We start from the raw sequence: 16,951 nt of genomic DNA on the forward strand, positions 1-16,951 counted from the left end.
TTTGGAGGTAAACTTCCACTTGTGCCAAAGATTCTAAGTTACCATAAACAAAACACAAATCAGTACTTACATTGTAAATGGAAGATATTTACCAGTCACTCAGTATTCTACAGACTAATAACTCCTTACGTAGCATGATGGGCAATCTTTACAAGACCTATGACAAACTAAACCCACACCCAACAGCAGCATCAGTACTGATTTGTTTCATAAGAAACAGTAAAACTCAAGTGCAGCTTCATAATCCAATCGCTGGAATCTCATATCACTATTACAGCACTTATATCTGTGGCACTTATGCACAGTTTAAATACAAATAATAAGCAGAAATTCAGAAAGTCACGAACCTCTGCAGCTGCAGAAAAATGTGCATTGACTTATTTGAGAAACAATACAATTGTCTTCAGACAATGCTTCATCTGCATCATGTTTCCTCATCTTTTCTACATCAGAAGCCGCAATGTTTTAACAGTAGTGATTAAGGAATTGCACCTGACACTGTCTTTGGTCCCCTTGTACTTTAAACTTGCATGCAATTAAAGAATCTGCAATCCTTTTTGTGCAAGACATTTATGAATACTCAGGCAATATAACCAGCATGCTCATCCTTGTGTGAGTAAGGTCCTTGGGATCTGAGAGGTAAGTATATTTCTCCCTAGTTCTACAAAGCCCAGCTGATCTCCATATATGTTCCACTGTACTAATCTGCCGCTTCTGGAAATGTCCCTGACAGCATGATATTTAGAAACTCTTAACAGTTTTTATGCAAACATAACAATATTTACGGTTAACTGATAAGGCACCACCATAATAGCAGTTAAAAAAAAAATTAAAAGAGAATGTAGGAAGGAAATAACAAGAAAGCAGGCAAGGGAATGAAAGACGGCAGCAGATGCAAAGAGAACAAGATACATTCAAATTTACATAAAAATTGGACATAAACCTCCAAGAAATCATACAAGTCCCCCCAAAGTAAAAACAACAAAAAACCCCAAACAAAATAAAACAAAAACCCCAAAACACACATTCCACAGATAACACAGAAAGCTTCGAGTTTACTTAACCTGAAGTGAGAATATATTCATATGCTTAGAAGCCTTCACGTTTACTCTAGTTCAGTAAGGTGGCACCTGTGATTCAAGGCACGCTAACTGACTCAATTGTCTTCCTAGAACGCTCAAAGTAGGCAAATCCATTAGTCTCCTCCATTAGAAAACTGATTTACACTAATATATTTTACACAGGTAGCAAATCAGGGAGGAACTCCCAAGTAATGAACTTGCTATATACCAGTGACTTAAAATGGTAACTGTATAAACATACTGTGTTATCTTCACTTTCAAGGAAAACTGAAGTTTATTGGCCACCTTGGTTCTCGATGTTCTGCTGGGGTCAGCTCCATCACTCGGTCTCCAGAGGCAGGACAGGCTGCCCCAGCTCTCAGGGACCTTCACATCAGCTGCGCTCAGGTGAAGCACCAAGGACGTTATGACCACAGACAAAAACAATATACTCACTTCAACAGTTTGCCAATCTGGCTTGGCAAGTAACGAAGCCCATTGCAGGAAATATTAAGCTCTGTCAGAGTAGAGATCTCGCACAGTGATACAGGAAACTCTCCCAGTCTGTTATGAGACAGGTTCAGGCTCTTCAACTGAGAAAACCTATTGGCAAGAGTACCAGTTAATTCATAAACCTCCACGGTCTCAGAGCAAAGACATACAAAACCAGTCAGAAATAATTTTTAAGTCTCGGTACGCTGGCAATACAGTCAGCTAACTCATTAGGATTTAAGTCACTGATATTCTGTAACACAGCAGCAAAGCAATCAAATACCATGGTTTTATGGCAGAAACTAACAACCTGCTACCCTGACTCCTGACAAAACAACTCCTAGCGACTGTTACTAAGATTAAGGATACTAAAAATACTCAGTTCAAATGATTTACCTACAAATAATTATTTAGAGTAACAGTCTATAATTATGCAGCTTGGGAGAACAGGAGCTGAAAACATTAACTGGAGCTATTCTGAGAATAACCAGAAGCGGGGAATTCCCTGTCCCAGCGGGCCACACCAGCCCAGCAGAGCGCAGGAAACAAAAGTATTTTCCACAAGTAATAACCTGCCCACCCCAAACTGGAACCATCAGAAATTAATCCAGTGGGGAAATTAACATCTTACTTTTATGAGACAATTGCAAATCTAATGTAATGTACCAGAGGAGTACTTCTTGGAGACATGTCCTTCATTCATCTGCCTTCATCTGCCTTCATTCATCAACTATACATTTTGCTAGGCAATAGGCATGGGTTGGTTGCTTTGGAAAGCACCCTGTCACATAAATAAGGGCATAGATATTTGATGTTGCTGCAGCCATGAACAGACTCTTTTGTAGGACAACTGAAAGCCAAGGAGAAAGATGCTGTACTGGCAATAGCCTTCCTAAAGCGAACATATTGTATGATGCAAAGATCTAAAAATGATACAAAAATTGGAAACTTGCACACAGAACTTCACAACAATAATGGGAAAGAAGGAAACAATGAGGATAAACCTATAGATTTGAACTTTCTTATTATCTGGTTTAACTTTTAGAGATTTAAAAAAGATGACAGTTCTCAGAGTTTGGACTAAGTGAACGCTTTAATGAAACTGCTTTCTCTGGAGTTCTACAAAGCCCTTTCCTATGGCACCTGCATTAGCACTTTGCATTGGGAGAGCATGGTGAGAAGCTGCCCCAAGAGCCATGATGCTAAACACAGCAACATAACCAATTTTTAAAATCATCACTCTGCAACATCATCAAAGCAAACACAAAAGGGGCATAAAAGTTCCAAAAGCTGGAGGGAAACTGGTATGTGACACTGCTCCTCAAGCAGACTGCCATATTCAGTGGGGAGGGTAATACTCAAAAGCCTTTCGATTCCCCCTCTGCTCCTTCTCCTTTGCCTCAATATTCTCAGCAGCATGGATGTAGGAATGGAATGCAAACCTAACTCTCATTCCAGTTGTACACACAAACCATATATTATGGGGAATAAGGATGCCAAAATTGTTACGGCTCCTTGAGCTTTGGATTGCGCTCTCACGGGGCATATTGAGATTAGAGCAAAGGGGTGGAAACACAGCAAGAAGCCCTCTGTGGGATGGCCATCCTCTGCTCGGCAGCCCAAACCCGTGTTGGTCCCAAATGTTCCCAAGCTAACGCGACACCCTGCTGCATCACCACAGCGTGCCAGTACAGCTCTGTATCAGCTAGCTAGAACGGTGGTAACACACAGGCACATGTACACACATGTGTGCACACACGCTTGTCAGAGATCAGACTTGATGTTATCAGTTTTCCAGAAAAGGAAGATACTTGAAAGGTAGTACGCTACAGAAAATATAAGCCAGGAGAGGTCACAAAACAGGTGGTGTTATTTAATTTCCTTTGCTTAATGCTTCCCTTTTAATTATTTTGTTCCATTGTTTTATAGTTATAGCTAATGAGATTTCTAGAGCTTCAAAGATTTTCTCAGAGGAAGAGATCTGATCATTGCACAAAATGTTGCTGTTCGGAGCTGCCCATCTCTGGGCACCGATAACACCTACAGCAAGTGAGCAAGCTTCTTCATTTGAGGCTGTGACCTGATAAACATCCTAAAAACCTCAGAAAGAAAATCTTTTCAAAAGGCAACGAGCAGCCTTATGTGGGTTACCTAATGCTACCTGTTTATTCAAGACTGTGTGAAGTGAGGGCTTCTTTTATGGCTTTTGTTTGAGGATTTCAGCTTCATCAGACAGAGTCACTGCCAGGAAAAGAGTTGAGTTTCTGACATGTCAGATCTCTTGTTGACTACATACAAGGTCAAAAGAAATGTCAAGCCCCTTTGCTGATCCTGTGAACCAAGGATATCGCATTTTAGAAAATAAAGTTCTGATACAGTTTTCAACACCACAAAATGTATTTAAAGAGAGGAGTAGAAAGCAAAATCTTGAATTATTTTAAGCAGCTTTTCCAATAACAGAATCTATTACAATTCAGCAGCTTGAAAACATTTAAACAAGTTTGGAATTAAAACCAGACTAGACTCTGGCTCTCAATGAAACTTCAAAGAATTCCCACAGAGGAGCATTTTTTTTCCCTGTATACCCACATGGGTACCTGGGCATCTCATTACTCTGTTAGAAGAAAAATGAAATAACCTGGTAATAGGCTCCTAGAGATCAAACAAAACTAAACAAAACCACACCAAAAAACCCCGACCCAAATAAAAAACCTGCAGTTTTGCAAAATTTCTCCAAATAAACTTTTCTTAAGGCACATGTTCCAAACAGAGAGGTATTTGATAATATGACTGAAGGCTTCCTAATGGCTTTAGAAATTCATAAACTCCTTGAATTATTGTTAGCATGTCTAGCATAGAAATCAACAGACAAACCTTCTCTGGATCTTTACAGTTTTCGGGAATTAATTTTAAAATATTTTTGTAAGACTCCTTCACTTACCTAAGATGACTACATCACGTTTCTATTCCCCAACACATACCATCACACAACCGCTGCTCTCTTAGAAGCAGATCATTACACATTGCCAAAGCAAAGCTGGAGTCTCACAGGCTCTCAGCCAACTTCAAATGCACATTAAGAACTTTCCAAAACAGGCTTTTTCAGGTCTCCACTCCTTCCTACAAAATCTTACCCACGACAGCAGCACTCTGCTTTTCCTCATCTTCCATTTTACACCCCAAAATGTTCTCTGTTTAGCAAGCAGCCTTATATCACTATTGCATCTTCTCCATACAAATGGCATATCGTTCTACAAGGCTCAGCTCAGACCCAACTTAGCACAGAGACTGTGGAAGAGAGCTCACAAATAATCTAAATTGTTGGAAGCTTATGCCTGCCAGTGCTGCTCAGGTCTGCTTCCTAGTCCCCTCATTTGTTAGAGCTTCCTGAAGATCAGCCTTTTTACCATCCCCAAGAAAATGGGCAATAAACTTCCCCTCCTCTTCATCCCTGGATGCACATGTCAAGAACTCCAAACGCAGAAGAAAAATAATTCTTTGCAGACCTGCAAAGGGAGTCGAGACTCCCCACTCCACTTGCTCTCATAAAATTGTGTCGTAGGTTGAGGTAGGTGATGTCTTGACTGTAGAAGAGGTGCTCAGGTACTTCCTCGAGGCTGTAGCATGAAAGATCAACCATGCCAAGTCGCATAGACACAACCTGAAAAGAAGAAGGAAGACCTGCAGCTGCACAACAATTTTTCTCTGAAAGTGTGATGGAAGGCCAAAGAATGCAAGTAGTAAACAGTGTGCAAGAAGAGGAAAGAACCCCCTTGTACCCACACCAGGTAGAGTCCACGCAGGAGACTGAGTCCATGGAGTACGACTTTATGCCATTTGCTACTATTGTTCCTGCAAGCCCCTGACAAGGATGCGTATCTGGATACCAACCAGGACACACAGAAAGTCCTGCTCTGTATGTGCAACAGGTGCCGCCTAAAAACTGGATGGTAAGAGAGCCAACCTAATGGAGAAAACCATATCTTGGGCTGAGGAAACTCTGGTGAGAAAACATCATCTCTGAGTGCCTTCCAAAGATGTGATCAGCAAGGGGAAGCAGCTGACTTTCCAGTTTACAGAACCTCTGCTTCGCCTAGCTACTTCTTTTGACTTTCTTCTGTTAACTTGTTCAGGGCATAATACTAGAAACATAACCTATTAAGACAAAAAAGTATCATAAATTACAGTTTTGCAACATTTCATAAAGTCTTTGCAAATATCAGATCTCCTTTCATTACACATGCTTTGTTTTGAGGTCTCTAGTGCTGCATTCCAGGTTTTATGACCTGCTTTCATATTTCATAATATTATTTATATATATATATATATATATATATGAGGTCAAAGCGTGGGTCAGCATTGAGCTATTGCCATCTAATTGTCCTTTAACATGGAATAAGGATGCAGCTCTGAACAAAGTACATTTCCATGCTGACCTATGGTCTCTTGTGTTAACTCAAACCTACCATCATGCCAGTGCAGGCCACAGTTTAGGCAGATTCAAGTATGACAACAGATGAAATTTATAGGTTTCTATGGCTGTAAAGCCAACCAGTCCCTGTGGTTTGCTCTAGTGACCTGCGACTAGCTACTCTCAATAGGTGCAGCAGGGCTGAAAAAAATGCAGAACTACTACTCAACATTGTTGCACAGGCAGATGGAGAAGGCTAAAAGAAAATCTCGGTAGTCCTGAGCACATAAGAAATGAAGAAAGCCGGGAAGTGTCCTGGGTACTTTCTCCAGCATCCTGGCCTCACCTGTGCCTGCACCAGAACCCCCTCCTCACCCGCACCTGCTGCCCAAAGCACCGCAGCCCCCAGACTCACCGTGGCCGCCCGCCGGTGCCAGCGCTGGCACTCCGACAGCGTCTCAAAGGAAACGTGGTACGTCTGAGCCTGCGCTCCCGCAGATGTGAAAGCAAGTGTGTACTGACGACGCTTTATCTCCTCCACCTGCAAAGGGAGAATTGAAAACAAAACAGTCTGCCTAAATTTCAGCAATTACAATGGCTCTGAAGCCTGGAGTGAGGTATTACTGACTACCAGTAACATTACATTTTGCTGAAAACAGAGTTGTAAAGTTATTGGAGAGAAACACAGAAGTAAATTGTTCTTAACATCTTCCTGCTGAAGTAGATCCAAGAAGTCATAATTTCCAGAATGCCCCTTCACAACATTGGCTACTAATGTGAAAGCAGAACTAGTGTATCCCTGTTTTATTTGCCTTAAGACCACTACCTAAGCAAAGCAAGTAGAGAGGGGTTGTACAGCTCTCTGCATATGTTCATGCAGTAATTTGCTACAAAAGCCTAGATTAACCTCCTGTGCATAATACCCATCATTATAATCCTTTCTTCCTTTCTAAGCCACAGGAAGCCAGCAAAACAGTCTTACCTTCCCTCCAACGAGAGGCAAGATGTGCATCTTCCCTGCGTGGCTGTCTTTCACAGAGGACACGATGAGGCACGTACCACAGAGAATTACCAAGCGCTCTGCCCACTTGTGCAACTGCGTCTTTCCTTTGCGTACATTATATATTCCGGAGAGCAGGATGCGATCCAACTGTTCCACTTGACATGGCTTTTCTGAAGATAAAGGGGACATTAACGTTTACTTTCCATTGATGATCTTTAAAGGTCTCTTCCAAACCAAAGCATTCCATGACTCTACAACTCTAAGTAATGTTTCTCTGGCTAAAATGCATTGCTTCATCCCTTATGTTCACAGCTGCAGGCTTTGCAAAATTATTACATAATCCTCTATAGCATTCCCTCTAACTCCTCCGCTACCTTTAATAACTACTTTGTCAGCATTCATTTTTACTTTCTTGCAACAGGTCTCCTGAACACTCTTCAATCCTCACACTTCTTCCTTTACAACCTCTTTCTAAGCAGGACTATCCTGCCATGCCGACTGAAACTACTCAGTTCCATTTTCTACCTACTTGCTTCTATGGAGTCACTGTGCCTGAATCTTCAGCAGATCCTGCTTGACACACCCCCCAAAAATTGCTCTTTTTTTCCTCAAATATTCTCTGCAACCCTGTGCTTGATGCCTCTCCTCATCCCAGCTGAAGTAACTATTGACTCCTGCCTCCTTGCCCTGTAAATCTGGGCTACGAATGTCATGCTTCTTTCCATCCGCATTATACGTCTACACTGCTTTGCGAGTTCTGCACACAGCTCCCAGACAGAAGGGGTTTGTCTTGGGCAAAGGGGTAGAGAAGCTGATTGCTTTTGATTCCGTTTTTTGGCACTGAATAAACAAATGATGGCTAGCAGCTTAGGCTAGCCAGCCCCACTACGCAAGAACAGCTTTCCATTAAAAGCACTTTGATTTTTTTTTTAAATGCAAAAAATACACAGGTGAAGCGTTTAAAAGTAATGAAATAATTTCATTATCAGATTTGCTTCCCCCTTATTTCTTTTATAGTTACTCTTCACTTCAGTTAATTCCTTTTCTGACTGCTAGCACCATGCACCAACAGGCCCATGACTCTTGTTCTGTTGCTCCTTATGCACATGGTATCCTGGCCAAACCTATTCCACAGGCCACTCACAGGTCTCGCTTCTGCAAGGAAACGCACGGGGTTTCGAAGGGCAGCCTGCGTTTGTATCAACCAGCTGGCACCTTCACTCTCTGCCTCCAGGCTGCAGAGATATTTGACCAGGAACTTCCTTGCCCATATCCACACATATCCTTGCTCCTGTGGAGCTGTCACTTCTCAAGCCACATATAGGATCAAGAGAAATAAAGAATTATGGGATTTTTCTTTTATTCTTGAAAACCCTTTATTTTAAGAAATGCTGACTGGTACTGTGGGTGTTTGATGTAGCCATCTGTGAACCCAACAGGTCAACGACTTGGGCATCAAATGAGTTCCACCTCACAGCTCAGGCTACAGGAGCAGCGCGTGTGCACACACACAATTTCTTACCGCTGTAAAAGCGAATCATACAGCTGAGATCAGAGTTTGCTGCCTCCTCCTGCATTCTGACCGGATCATCAAAGCCCAGCCCAGCCAAGTAGTCATACACAATCTGAAGGGGTTTTTCTGTGGGCTCCAGCCTCCTGTCAAAACATACAAGAAAGTAGTTTGAGAACACAAAACGGACTAAACAAGTCAGGTTGCAGCTAAAGCGTAATGAACACGCTGGTTGTTCTGCTCCTGTGCCGCGGTCTGGCGAACACGCCGGGGTCTGCAGAGCCTGCTTGCCGGGCAGCACTCGCTCTACACTGCAGAGGAGAAACAGGAAGGAAAAGCGATGGCATAAGCCATAGGACCCACGATCATTTCCATTCCATAATTTAAGGAGCACCAGCAGGAAACAATGACAAGAAACAAAACCAAAAATACTATACAAAAAGATGCCAAATAATTAAAAAAACCTATGTATAACGACTGAAAGATATAAAAGAACTCTACTTAAATTTCTCTTCCAATTACAGCTGGGAGCAAAGCATATAAGAATCCTCCTGAAGAATAACTTCTAAAAAGAAAGAAAATAGAAATTTCCCATTCTCTTTAGTTCTCATCAGTGCAAGATTATCATGCTTTGGCAAATACCTCAAACTGCACATTTAAATAAAAGATGCTTTCAGAACTACAGCACACCATAGGAAGGATTCAGTGGCTAACTTGAATAAATGGCAATAAGAGAAAGTTCTCATGAAACATCAGGTTTAGTATATTCAGAGCAGAAAAGATGTTTTCTGATCCTCTCATCTCACTTCTTCCAGACAAGCTGAATTGCTATTTTCTGAAATAAAAATAAGTGTTTCATGCTAAATTGAAATAAATTTTACCACTTTTTTTTTAGCTTACCAACATTCTGTAAGCGTTAGCACCATGACTATTCGCTGTATCCTTGAACTGACTATATAAACCATACAGATGCTTCTTGGTTCTATATCTGTGTTTATATTCTATATTTATACTCTTGGTTCAAACCACTATTTGGCACATTCATTCATATGCCTTCAATCCACAAGCCTTCCTGAACTGCAGTTTTTGCAAGTTAAAGCCTCTTTCCTCTTGTTTTTAGTATTTAGTACACTTGGGTTTTACATAACTATATCCAGCGATACTGAAAAGCAGGGTTTTCCACGTAATACTGAATGACAAACCACCTAGAAAAAACCATTGCACTGACTTAGTGCTCATCGCTCTCTGTCCATCTCTGCCATCCCGAGCTGTTACCTTTCTTTTAGCCACAGACTATTAACAGAGCAACTGAACAAGGCAAGTTTACCTTTCTTCATTCAGACATACACTAATCTGTCATGAAAAAAAAACCACCTTACACTGAATAACCATTTCCAACTTGTACGGTATCAGCCAACAAGGCTTATTGGTTTGTGCGTTGTTTTTCTACCAAAGCCATCCCAACACAGAATCAGAGCTCGGTTTGGGTTGAAGGGACCCTCACAGCGCCCCCCCCCGGATGGAGCAGGGACATGGTCACCGACCGGCTGCTCGGAGCCCCATCCAACACCACACGCTGCAGCAGCGACTGAGGCCTTTGGCGGTCCAGCTCAACATTTCAAAGCATCAAGATCAAGTTTGTTCAGTAAGACCTCTCTTCTGTTAAACTTTGTTGACTTGCATACATCATTTATACCGTGTGTGTTAACATGAAATAATTTATTACTTTATGTACCAAACCCTTCCGCTTCTTCTCACCTGAAGAACGAAAATATTTCTGATTTTTAAAAATTATTATACTGTAGAGTTTCCACTATTACTGACAGCTTTACAAAAGTCGTATCATAACTAAGGCAGGACTGTTTTCATAAAACATGCACCATTTACAAGTCATCCAGACTCCCTTTGCAGTCAGCAGGACACACCTCAAGAAGTAAAATGACCTTAGGTATTTCAAGCACATACATCACACCTCTTGATTTCACACACAGGACCTCTGGATCAGAAACAGAATTACTCTCAAAGTTATGGTCCAAAACAACAAAGATTCTGGCCTGAAAAGACAAAGTAGTTGATACACAGCTGATTCAAAAAAACAGTTCTTACCACTCAATGTTTGCTAAGACAGATCAGTGCAACTCTGCTCCCCACTTTGTTTTACAAGGAAATACATCGACCTGCTGGCCAGACGGTGTATATGAAATAACCCCCTTCCTTCCACTGCAGAAATTGTCTCTCAGAGCTTCTCCTGACTACTTAGCTGATGTCAGGCCCAGCAGACTCTAGTCTTCAAGCCAGTCCTAAATATCACCAGAGTTACTGGCAAATTTCAACTAATGAATAGGCTTTTAGTTAACAGATAGAGGAGGAAAACCTTGATCTGCATCTTCAAATCCACCCAAAGGATCACTCCCTGATAGAGTTGGTTTGCTTTGAAACCTGTTCTTATTCCTTCCTTGAATGGACTAGTAGGATTTAAATTCTAGTTTATGAAATACCAGCTGCCTTACCCAGTAAAAAGCATTGTTTATGCACACCGATGTCCATCTCCAGTCACAACTTTCGGTTGATTTTAGGAGTTATCCTAATTTTGTGAAGCTTCCAAGGCGACCAAAGGCAATGTCAGAGAAAGCAATTTGCTATGCACTATAAGTGTAGTCCAAAACTCACACAGGACACTGATATTCAAATCCCAGCTGTGAGCAGCTGACGGTCAGCAATGCTGCTGCTGGTGCCTTGTGGGGTTTTGGGGTGGTGCTTTTTTTAAATAGAAAAAACATTTGGAAAACTGCCTTTTCCTTCTGCCCCTTCTTTAAACCAGAAAACAAAAGGAAATAAAGAGCTACTCAGTGTAGTTTAATGCAAACTCAGATACATTTCAGCAGAAAGCACAATGCCCTCCTTACCCTCCCCAGGCTTATCTTATCTCTTCTGGTATCCAAATCAGATGCTGTAACACACATGTACAACAAGGATAAAGTTTCTGCCATATTCCCAATTATTTGTAATGCCTTTTTTGAAGAAAAAAACCGTAGTGAAAGCCAAATTCACCTAAACTTTCAAAAAAAAAAAAATTGAACAAATGCTCAGAATCCACAGACATTAAAGGGACATAATGTCGAATTACTGAGCTGAGATGATTACTGCTGTTCAACTTGTCACCAATTCAGTACAGATATTTCTATCCCATTACACTGACTAGACAGTGATTTTAATCTCCACGGCAAGTACGACTTTACGACTTTAAATACAGGCTTTTTCTGAAGTCGGTCCATCCATTAGCACTAGTAAAATGGAAATCAGAAATCAGCAGGGCCACGTCCAGTTGGGTTTTCAGAATGTCAAAGGATGGAGCCTCCTCCAGCTCCCTGGGTAACCTGTGGAGTGCTCTGCCTCCCGTGCAGTGAAAAAGCGTTTCCTGCTGTTCAGAGGGAACCCCTGTGCTTCTGTCGCTGTGTCCTTCTCCACGGAGCTGCTCTCTCGCTGCGCAGCCTCCAGCGCGTTCCAATGCCCACAGCTCCTCCTCCCCGGTGCAAGACTTGGCTTTTCACTTTGTTGAACTGCATGAGGAGCATCTCTGCCTGCCCAGGTTTAGTTGTTTAGCTCTGCGTCAAATTCTAATCTCAAAACCACATAGAAGTTACCTGGTACCACTTCATGTGTCTTACAAGCAGAATCCAAGTTTGACTCAGTATCACAAAAGTGTAACTTGCCTCTGTAAATGGGATGACTTAACTCTTGATGATGTCATCCACTTTGCATCTTCAATGAGATGAGAAGTCTTCTGAAATAATTTGGAGAGCCTATAAGCAAGGACCAGATCTCATGTTTTTCACAATAAAATGGAAAATAGCTTCCAAAACAAATACTTCAAAAAAGGAAAACAGAAGTCAGGAATGGAAATTCAAACAGTGCTGATCACCTGCACCACCAGCAATCACCCTGACACTGCTCATCTTCCTGGAACTCCTGGACGCAGATCCCAGTCTGGCTAAGATAGAGCTCTTTGAACAATCAGTATGAAAAGCTGATTTATGAAACGCTTTTTCTTTCCCTCCTTTGAGAGATGGACATGGGACAAGAGATTAGTTCAAAAGAGCATGATGCCATCAATGCTTCTCTCTTTGCAGAAATTTCTTCAGTTCAGACCAGGCTCTCAGACTTCTTAGGACCTTCTATCAAGATCTAGAAGCTTAGAGCCAAGCACTTCTACAAATGCATAACTGAGGCTTACGTTAATGCTTAAGAGAGTAATTTGTATTTGTGAACGTGTTATTAAAGCAATCAGCAAACTTTGTTCAAGGAAGTGCAGGGGGATCTCTTGATCATTCTGTCACCTTGCCGTGGACACCAAGCAGGTTCCCTTCCCACTGCTCACACAGGTGTTACCGACCCCATGCTGGTAACTCCCTCTACCGGGACACCTCCAGTGGGAAGTAACTCAGGGATCTCTTCTGTGGTAAATGCATTCTGAGAATTACAAGCAGCAGGCACGCTGCAATCGAGAACTCTGCATGAAGTCTGAGACAAAGCTGGACGCAGTACTAGACACACCAAGAGGCAACAGGAGTGGGAAGTAAACATTTACAATTTGGTACTTGCTTCCAAAACAGTGGTAGCAGGACCAGTTTGCTAATCCAGAGCAAAGCCTGACACAAACCAAAGACAGGCACAGCTATCTCGCATGAGGAGACAGATGCTAAAAACAAACACAAGAGCCTTTTCAAAAGCTAAAAAAAATCCCCAACAATGTTCCTTTCTGAACACATCTACAAGCTCTACCCAGCCTTCTTCATGATCTGCAGTAAAGGGTCTGCTCTTCTTTCTAAATGCTGGAAAATCCATTCACTGTTAGAGTCCAAAAAAGCCAATTTCCTTATAAATTCTTCAAGCCATGAACGGAGATTTTCAGCTGCCTCAATGGTTACGTTCAAGTGTCCGTGGACCCTCACACAGTATTTCGGACTAACCCATCCCTGGTTCTGATAACCCAGGCTGTGCAAGGCAAATAGCCCTAAATAACTTCTTTTACAACAGTCGGTTTTAACCACATTCTATCCTCTGCATCTCTCGCCACCAACACTCCCTCCTTCCACCTCATCAAACACATGCCATGTTTTTAAAATGTGGACACATACAATTCCTGACTTTTGCTTCACTACCAAAAACCAGTGACTAGTACTGTTCAGCGCGTGTTGTCTCTCCTGCTCATCCTTCAGGTAAGGAGACCATAGTATATTTTTCCCCTGAGAACAGGAGCGGCAGCTTTATAACTGATTCTTATATCCAGAAGATTCAACGCAAAGTCTGAATCCTAACAAACCTAATGGGAGCCTGTAAACCTAGAGGAGTCCATAATAAAGTTCAGGCACATTAAACCCTGAGCTGTCTATTTTCAGTTTAAATCGATTACAAGCATAAGACATATAATCTGATGCTTGAGCCTTCTTTATGTAACCCTTACTAGACAATGTTTCTGTCTGCCTTTAATTATTTACCTGGCAGCTCTTATTAGCAAAAAAATTAATAACACATACATTTTACATGATATAACTGTGAAAGTACTTTATGTGTTTCACTGACTCAGAATAACTGTCCACAGCCTCTTAAATAGCGTAAGTTTTCTGGACACTAAAACATCCATACCATAGAATATAACTTCCCTGGTTTTAGCTGAGATAAAGTTAATTTTCTTCCTAGTAGTTGGTATAGTGCTGCGTTTTTGATTTAGGACAAGAATAACGTTGATAACGCACGGCTGCTTTAGTTGTCGCTGAGCATCACTCACACTAAGTCAAGCAGTTTTCAGTTCCTCGCGCTGCCCCGGCAGCGAGGCTGGTGCCGCACAGGACCGCGCTGGGACTGCTGACCCCAGGGATGCTCCATACGGTGTCTACTCAGTATATAGACAAGGGGAAAGTCATCCAGAGGGCTGCTGCTTGGAGACTGGCTGGGCATCAGTCAGCAGGTGCCGAGCAACTGCATCGTGTGTCACATGTTTTGTGTGTGCTTTTATCGTTAGTGCTCTTTTCCCTTCTTTTTCCATCCGATTAAACTGTCTTCCTCTCAACCCATGTCTTCTTTCCCATCCCACTGGAGGGTGACTGAGCGGCTGTGTGGTGTTTAGCTGCGTGTTAAACCACAACAAACTGCATATGAGCAGTAGCCTCTACGTACAAAATTAGGATATATTTCTAGTTGAAGCACCAGCCAAACCCTCCCAGCTAAAACACCAATGGCTTAACTAAGAAATGTGCAAAAGGTGCACCACCACTTCATTTTTATGAACCGCATTACTCAAAGGTGTATCTAACTGCTCCCCATCACCTGTCTGCTCCGCGGCTGCCCTGCTAACACACACAGGCACACAGCGAACAGAGCCCTGCAAGACTAAAGCAAACGTTTCTCGAACAGATTTATCATTTCTCAGCCCTCACCGGACCAGGTCTCCATGAAGTTGCAAAAAGAGGTTTTTCCTCCCTTCCCCATCACAAATCTCGGACACCGGGGTGTCCACCGTGCACAGGACCAGGCGCAGGTCTGAAGAAGCCGCAGAGTCTCTTCCATAGACGCACACGCAGCCCCGGCCGGTGTCCTCCTTCAGCCAGTCCCTCTCGCGGGAGCCAAACCGGCTCCTGTTCAAGCAGCTCCGGCTCCCGTTGCGCTTCACGATCCTCTGCAAGGCAGCACAGACCGGGGCGTCAGCGGCAGCCCCGCCGTGACCGCCCCGCCGTGACCGCCCCGCCGCAGCGCCCGCCCGCCCGGCCCCGCCGCCCCGGTCGGCTCGGGACCGCTCGCCACGGGCCGCCGGGAGCCCCGCGGGCCCGACAGGGCGCCGGGCCGCCCCGCTCGGGCACGGACACACCCCGGCCCCGCCCGGCCGTCCCGCCAAGGCCGAGGCGGGCAGCGGCCCCGCGGCGGTGAGTCGCCCCCGCCCCGCCGAGCAGCCCCCGGGCGGCCGCAGGCCCCGCTCCCTCCTCACCTTCAGCACCCGGATGCCGCCGCGGGGCCCGGCCCGGCCCCTCCGCGCGCAGCCCGGCGCCGCCGCCTCGTCCTCCTCGGGCTCCGGCGTCTGCCTGGGCCCCGGCCCGGCCCCCGGCCCGGCCTCCCCCATCGCCGGCCGGACGCCGAGACCCCGGCAGCGGCGGCGGCCCCGCCCCGGCTGCGCGCAGGCCCCGCCCCGGAAGCGCGCGGGCTTCCGCCGCCCAGGCCCCGCGGCTGCGCGGCCGCTGCTCCGGGGCTGAGCGGGGACCGAACGGTTCGTCCTCGGCGGGGACGGCGAACGCAGCAGCGGCCCCGCCGCGTTACTGCCCCGGCCTGGGCCGCCCGCCCGTCTTCCCGAGGAGGCGCCGATCCGAGGGGTTCGGCGGGACACGGAGCCCCCGAACAGCGCGTTTGTGCGATTCCGTCCCTGCAGGTTCCGCAGCAAGCGCGGGGTGAGGGAGCAGCACCCGCTGGCCAGTGCTCCGAGCACCCGCCCCTCCCCCGCCCCGCTACGAATAATTATCATCATTACTGTGCATTTTACCGGAATTTGATTAGTGCTTTAGGAGAGCGTTATTTAAAGAGAGGTTATTTAACAGGATCGAGCCCATTAAAAACAACAACAAAAGCCTCCTGCCTTCCCCATGGTCACCAGCACCCCGCTTTCACACCCTTTTAGCCTGTCACCACCCCCTTGCTACACTAGTTTCTGGTCACTCCCAGACTGAAGTCCAGATGTGCTTTCCAAATTCTCCCCGTTGGTACTTTAACTGCACCAAACACTCTGGGTTCTGTTGTGTTCCTTTCAAACAGCCCCCGCCCCCCCCCGGTCTGTCAGACACTCACCTGTGCGCTGAACGCCAAGAGCAGCGGCCAAGGGTCCACCCGGGGCCCGAGATGAGGGACTGTTTGCTGACACACGAACCGGCACTTTCTGATGCCATTTCTGAGTGCTGCGGTGTCTGGAGGGCTCTCCTCCTTAAAAATACAGGACTGACAGACAACCGTCTTACAAGCAAGGTTAAAAGTATTAGTTCATGTCATTAAACCAAGGCAGTCACAGAAAAGGCCACCTAGTCCTTAACCTTTCCAGACTATACGCACAAGGCTGAGATGACTTTAAAAATTAATAAAATTTTCATTGGGTTTTCGCTAAAGAACAGCACAATTACAATGCATTTCTAGCTACACTTCAGTAGTTCTGCAACTACTTAGCCCCAAGAGGTCCCTAAAAGGACACATGACAATACTGAGGGCATTGTTCCTTGCAGGGAGGTGCAATTATGTGCTAGAAAACACATGAAAAGTTATCTAATAAAATGGTGCTGTGACCAGAAAACACAAGGATAATCTTACAGCAGGCAGGTGATCTGCTTTACCAGAGACTGAGGTCACAAGTGGCCTTGTCCCACAGGCACAGGGAGTGTAAAAGGGGCTTTTTAACCAGCAAGGGAACCATCACCAGCCCCGGGGAGGCTGGATACACCGGG

At 44.6% G+C, this 16,951-nt stretch overlaps 1 protein-coding gene across 2 annotated transcripts in view; it reads right to left on the reverse strand.

Annotated features, from left to right (window-relative positions):
- Positions 1 to 15,627, reverse strand: part of PHLPP2 (PH domain and leucine rich repeat protein phosphatase 2) — a 29,590-nt gene extending 13,963 nt beyond the window's left edge. For both annotated transcript variants that reach the window (XM_082062493.1, XM_082062492.1), the window contains exons 1-7: positions 15,460 to 15,627; positions 14,915 to 15,153; positions 8,490 to 8,623; positions 6,947 to 7,137; positions 6,380 to 6,505; positions 5,060 to 5,214; positions 1,518 to 1,664 (exon numbers count right to left, since the gene is read on the reverse strand). In XM_082062493.1, coding sequence (XP_081918619.1) covers positions 1,518 to 1,664; positions 5,060 to 5,214; positions 6,380 to 6,505; positions 6,947 to 7,137; positions 8,490 to 8,623; positions 14,915 to 15,153; positions 15,460 to 15,591 — 1,124 coding nt within the window. In that variant the 5' untranslated portion in view covers positions 15,592 to 15,627. The remainder of the gene's footprint in view (positions 1 to 1,517; positions 1,665 to 5,059; positions 5,215 to 6,379; positions 6,506 to 6,946; positions 7,138 to 8,489; positions 8,624 to 14,914; positions 15,154 to 15,459) is intronic.
- Between the last annotated feature and the right edge of the window lie 1,324 nt (positions 15,628 to 16,951).

Source organism: Streptopelia decaocto, assembly GCF_964273445.1.
Source record: "Streptopelia decaocto genome assembly, chromosome: 11".
NCBI lineage: Eukaryota > Metazoa > Chordata > Aves > Columbiformes > Columbidae > Streptopelia > Streptopelia decaocto.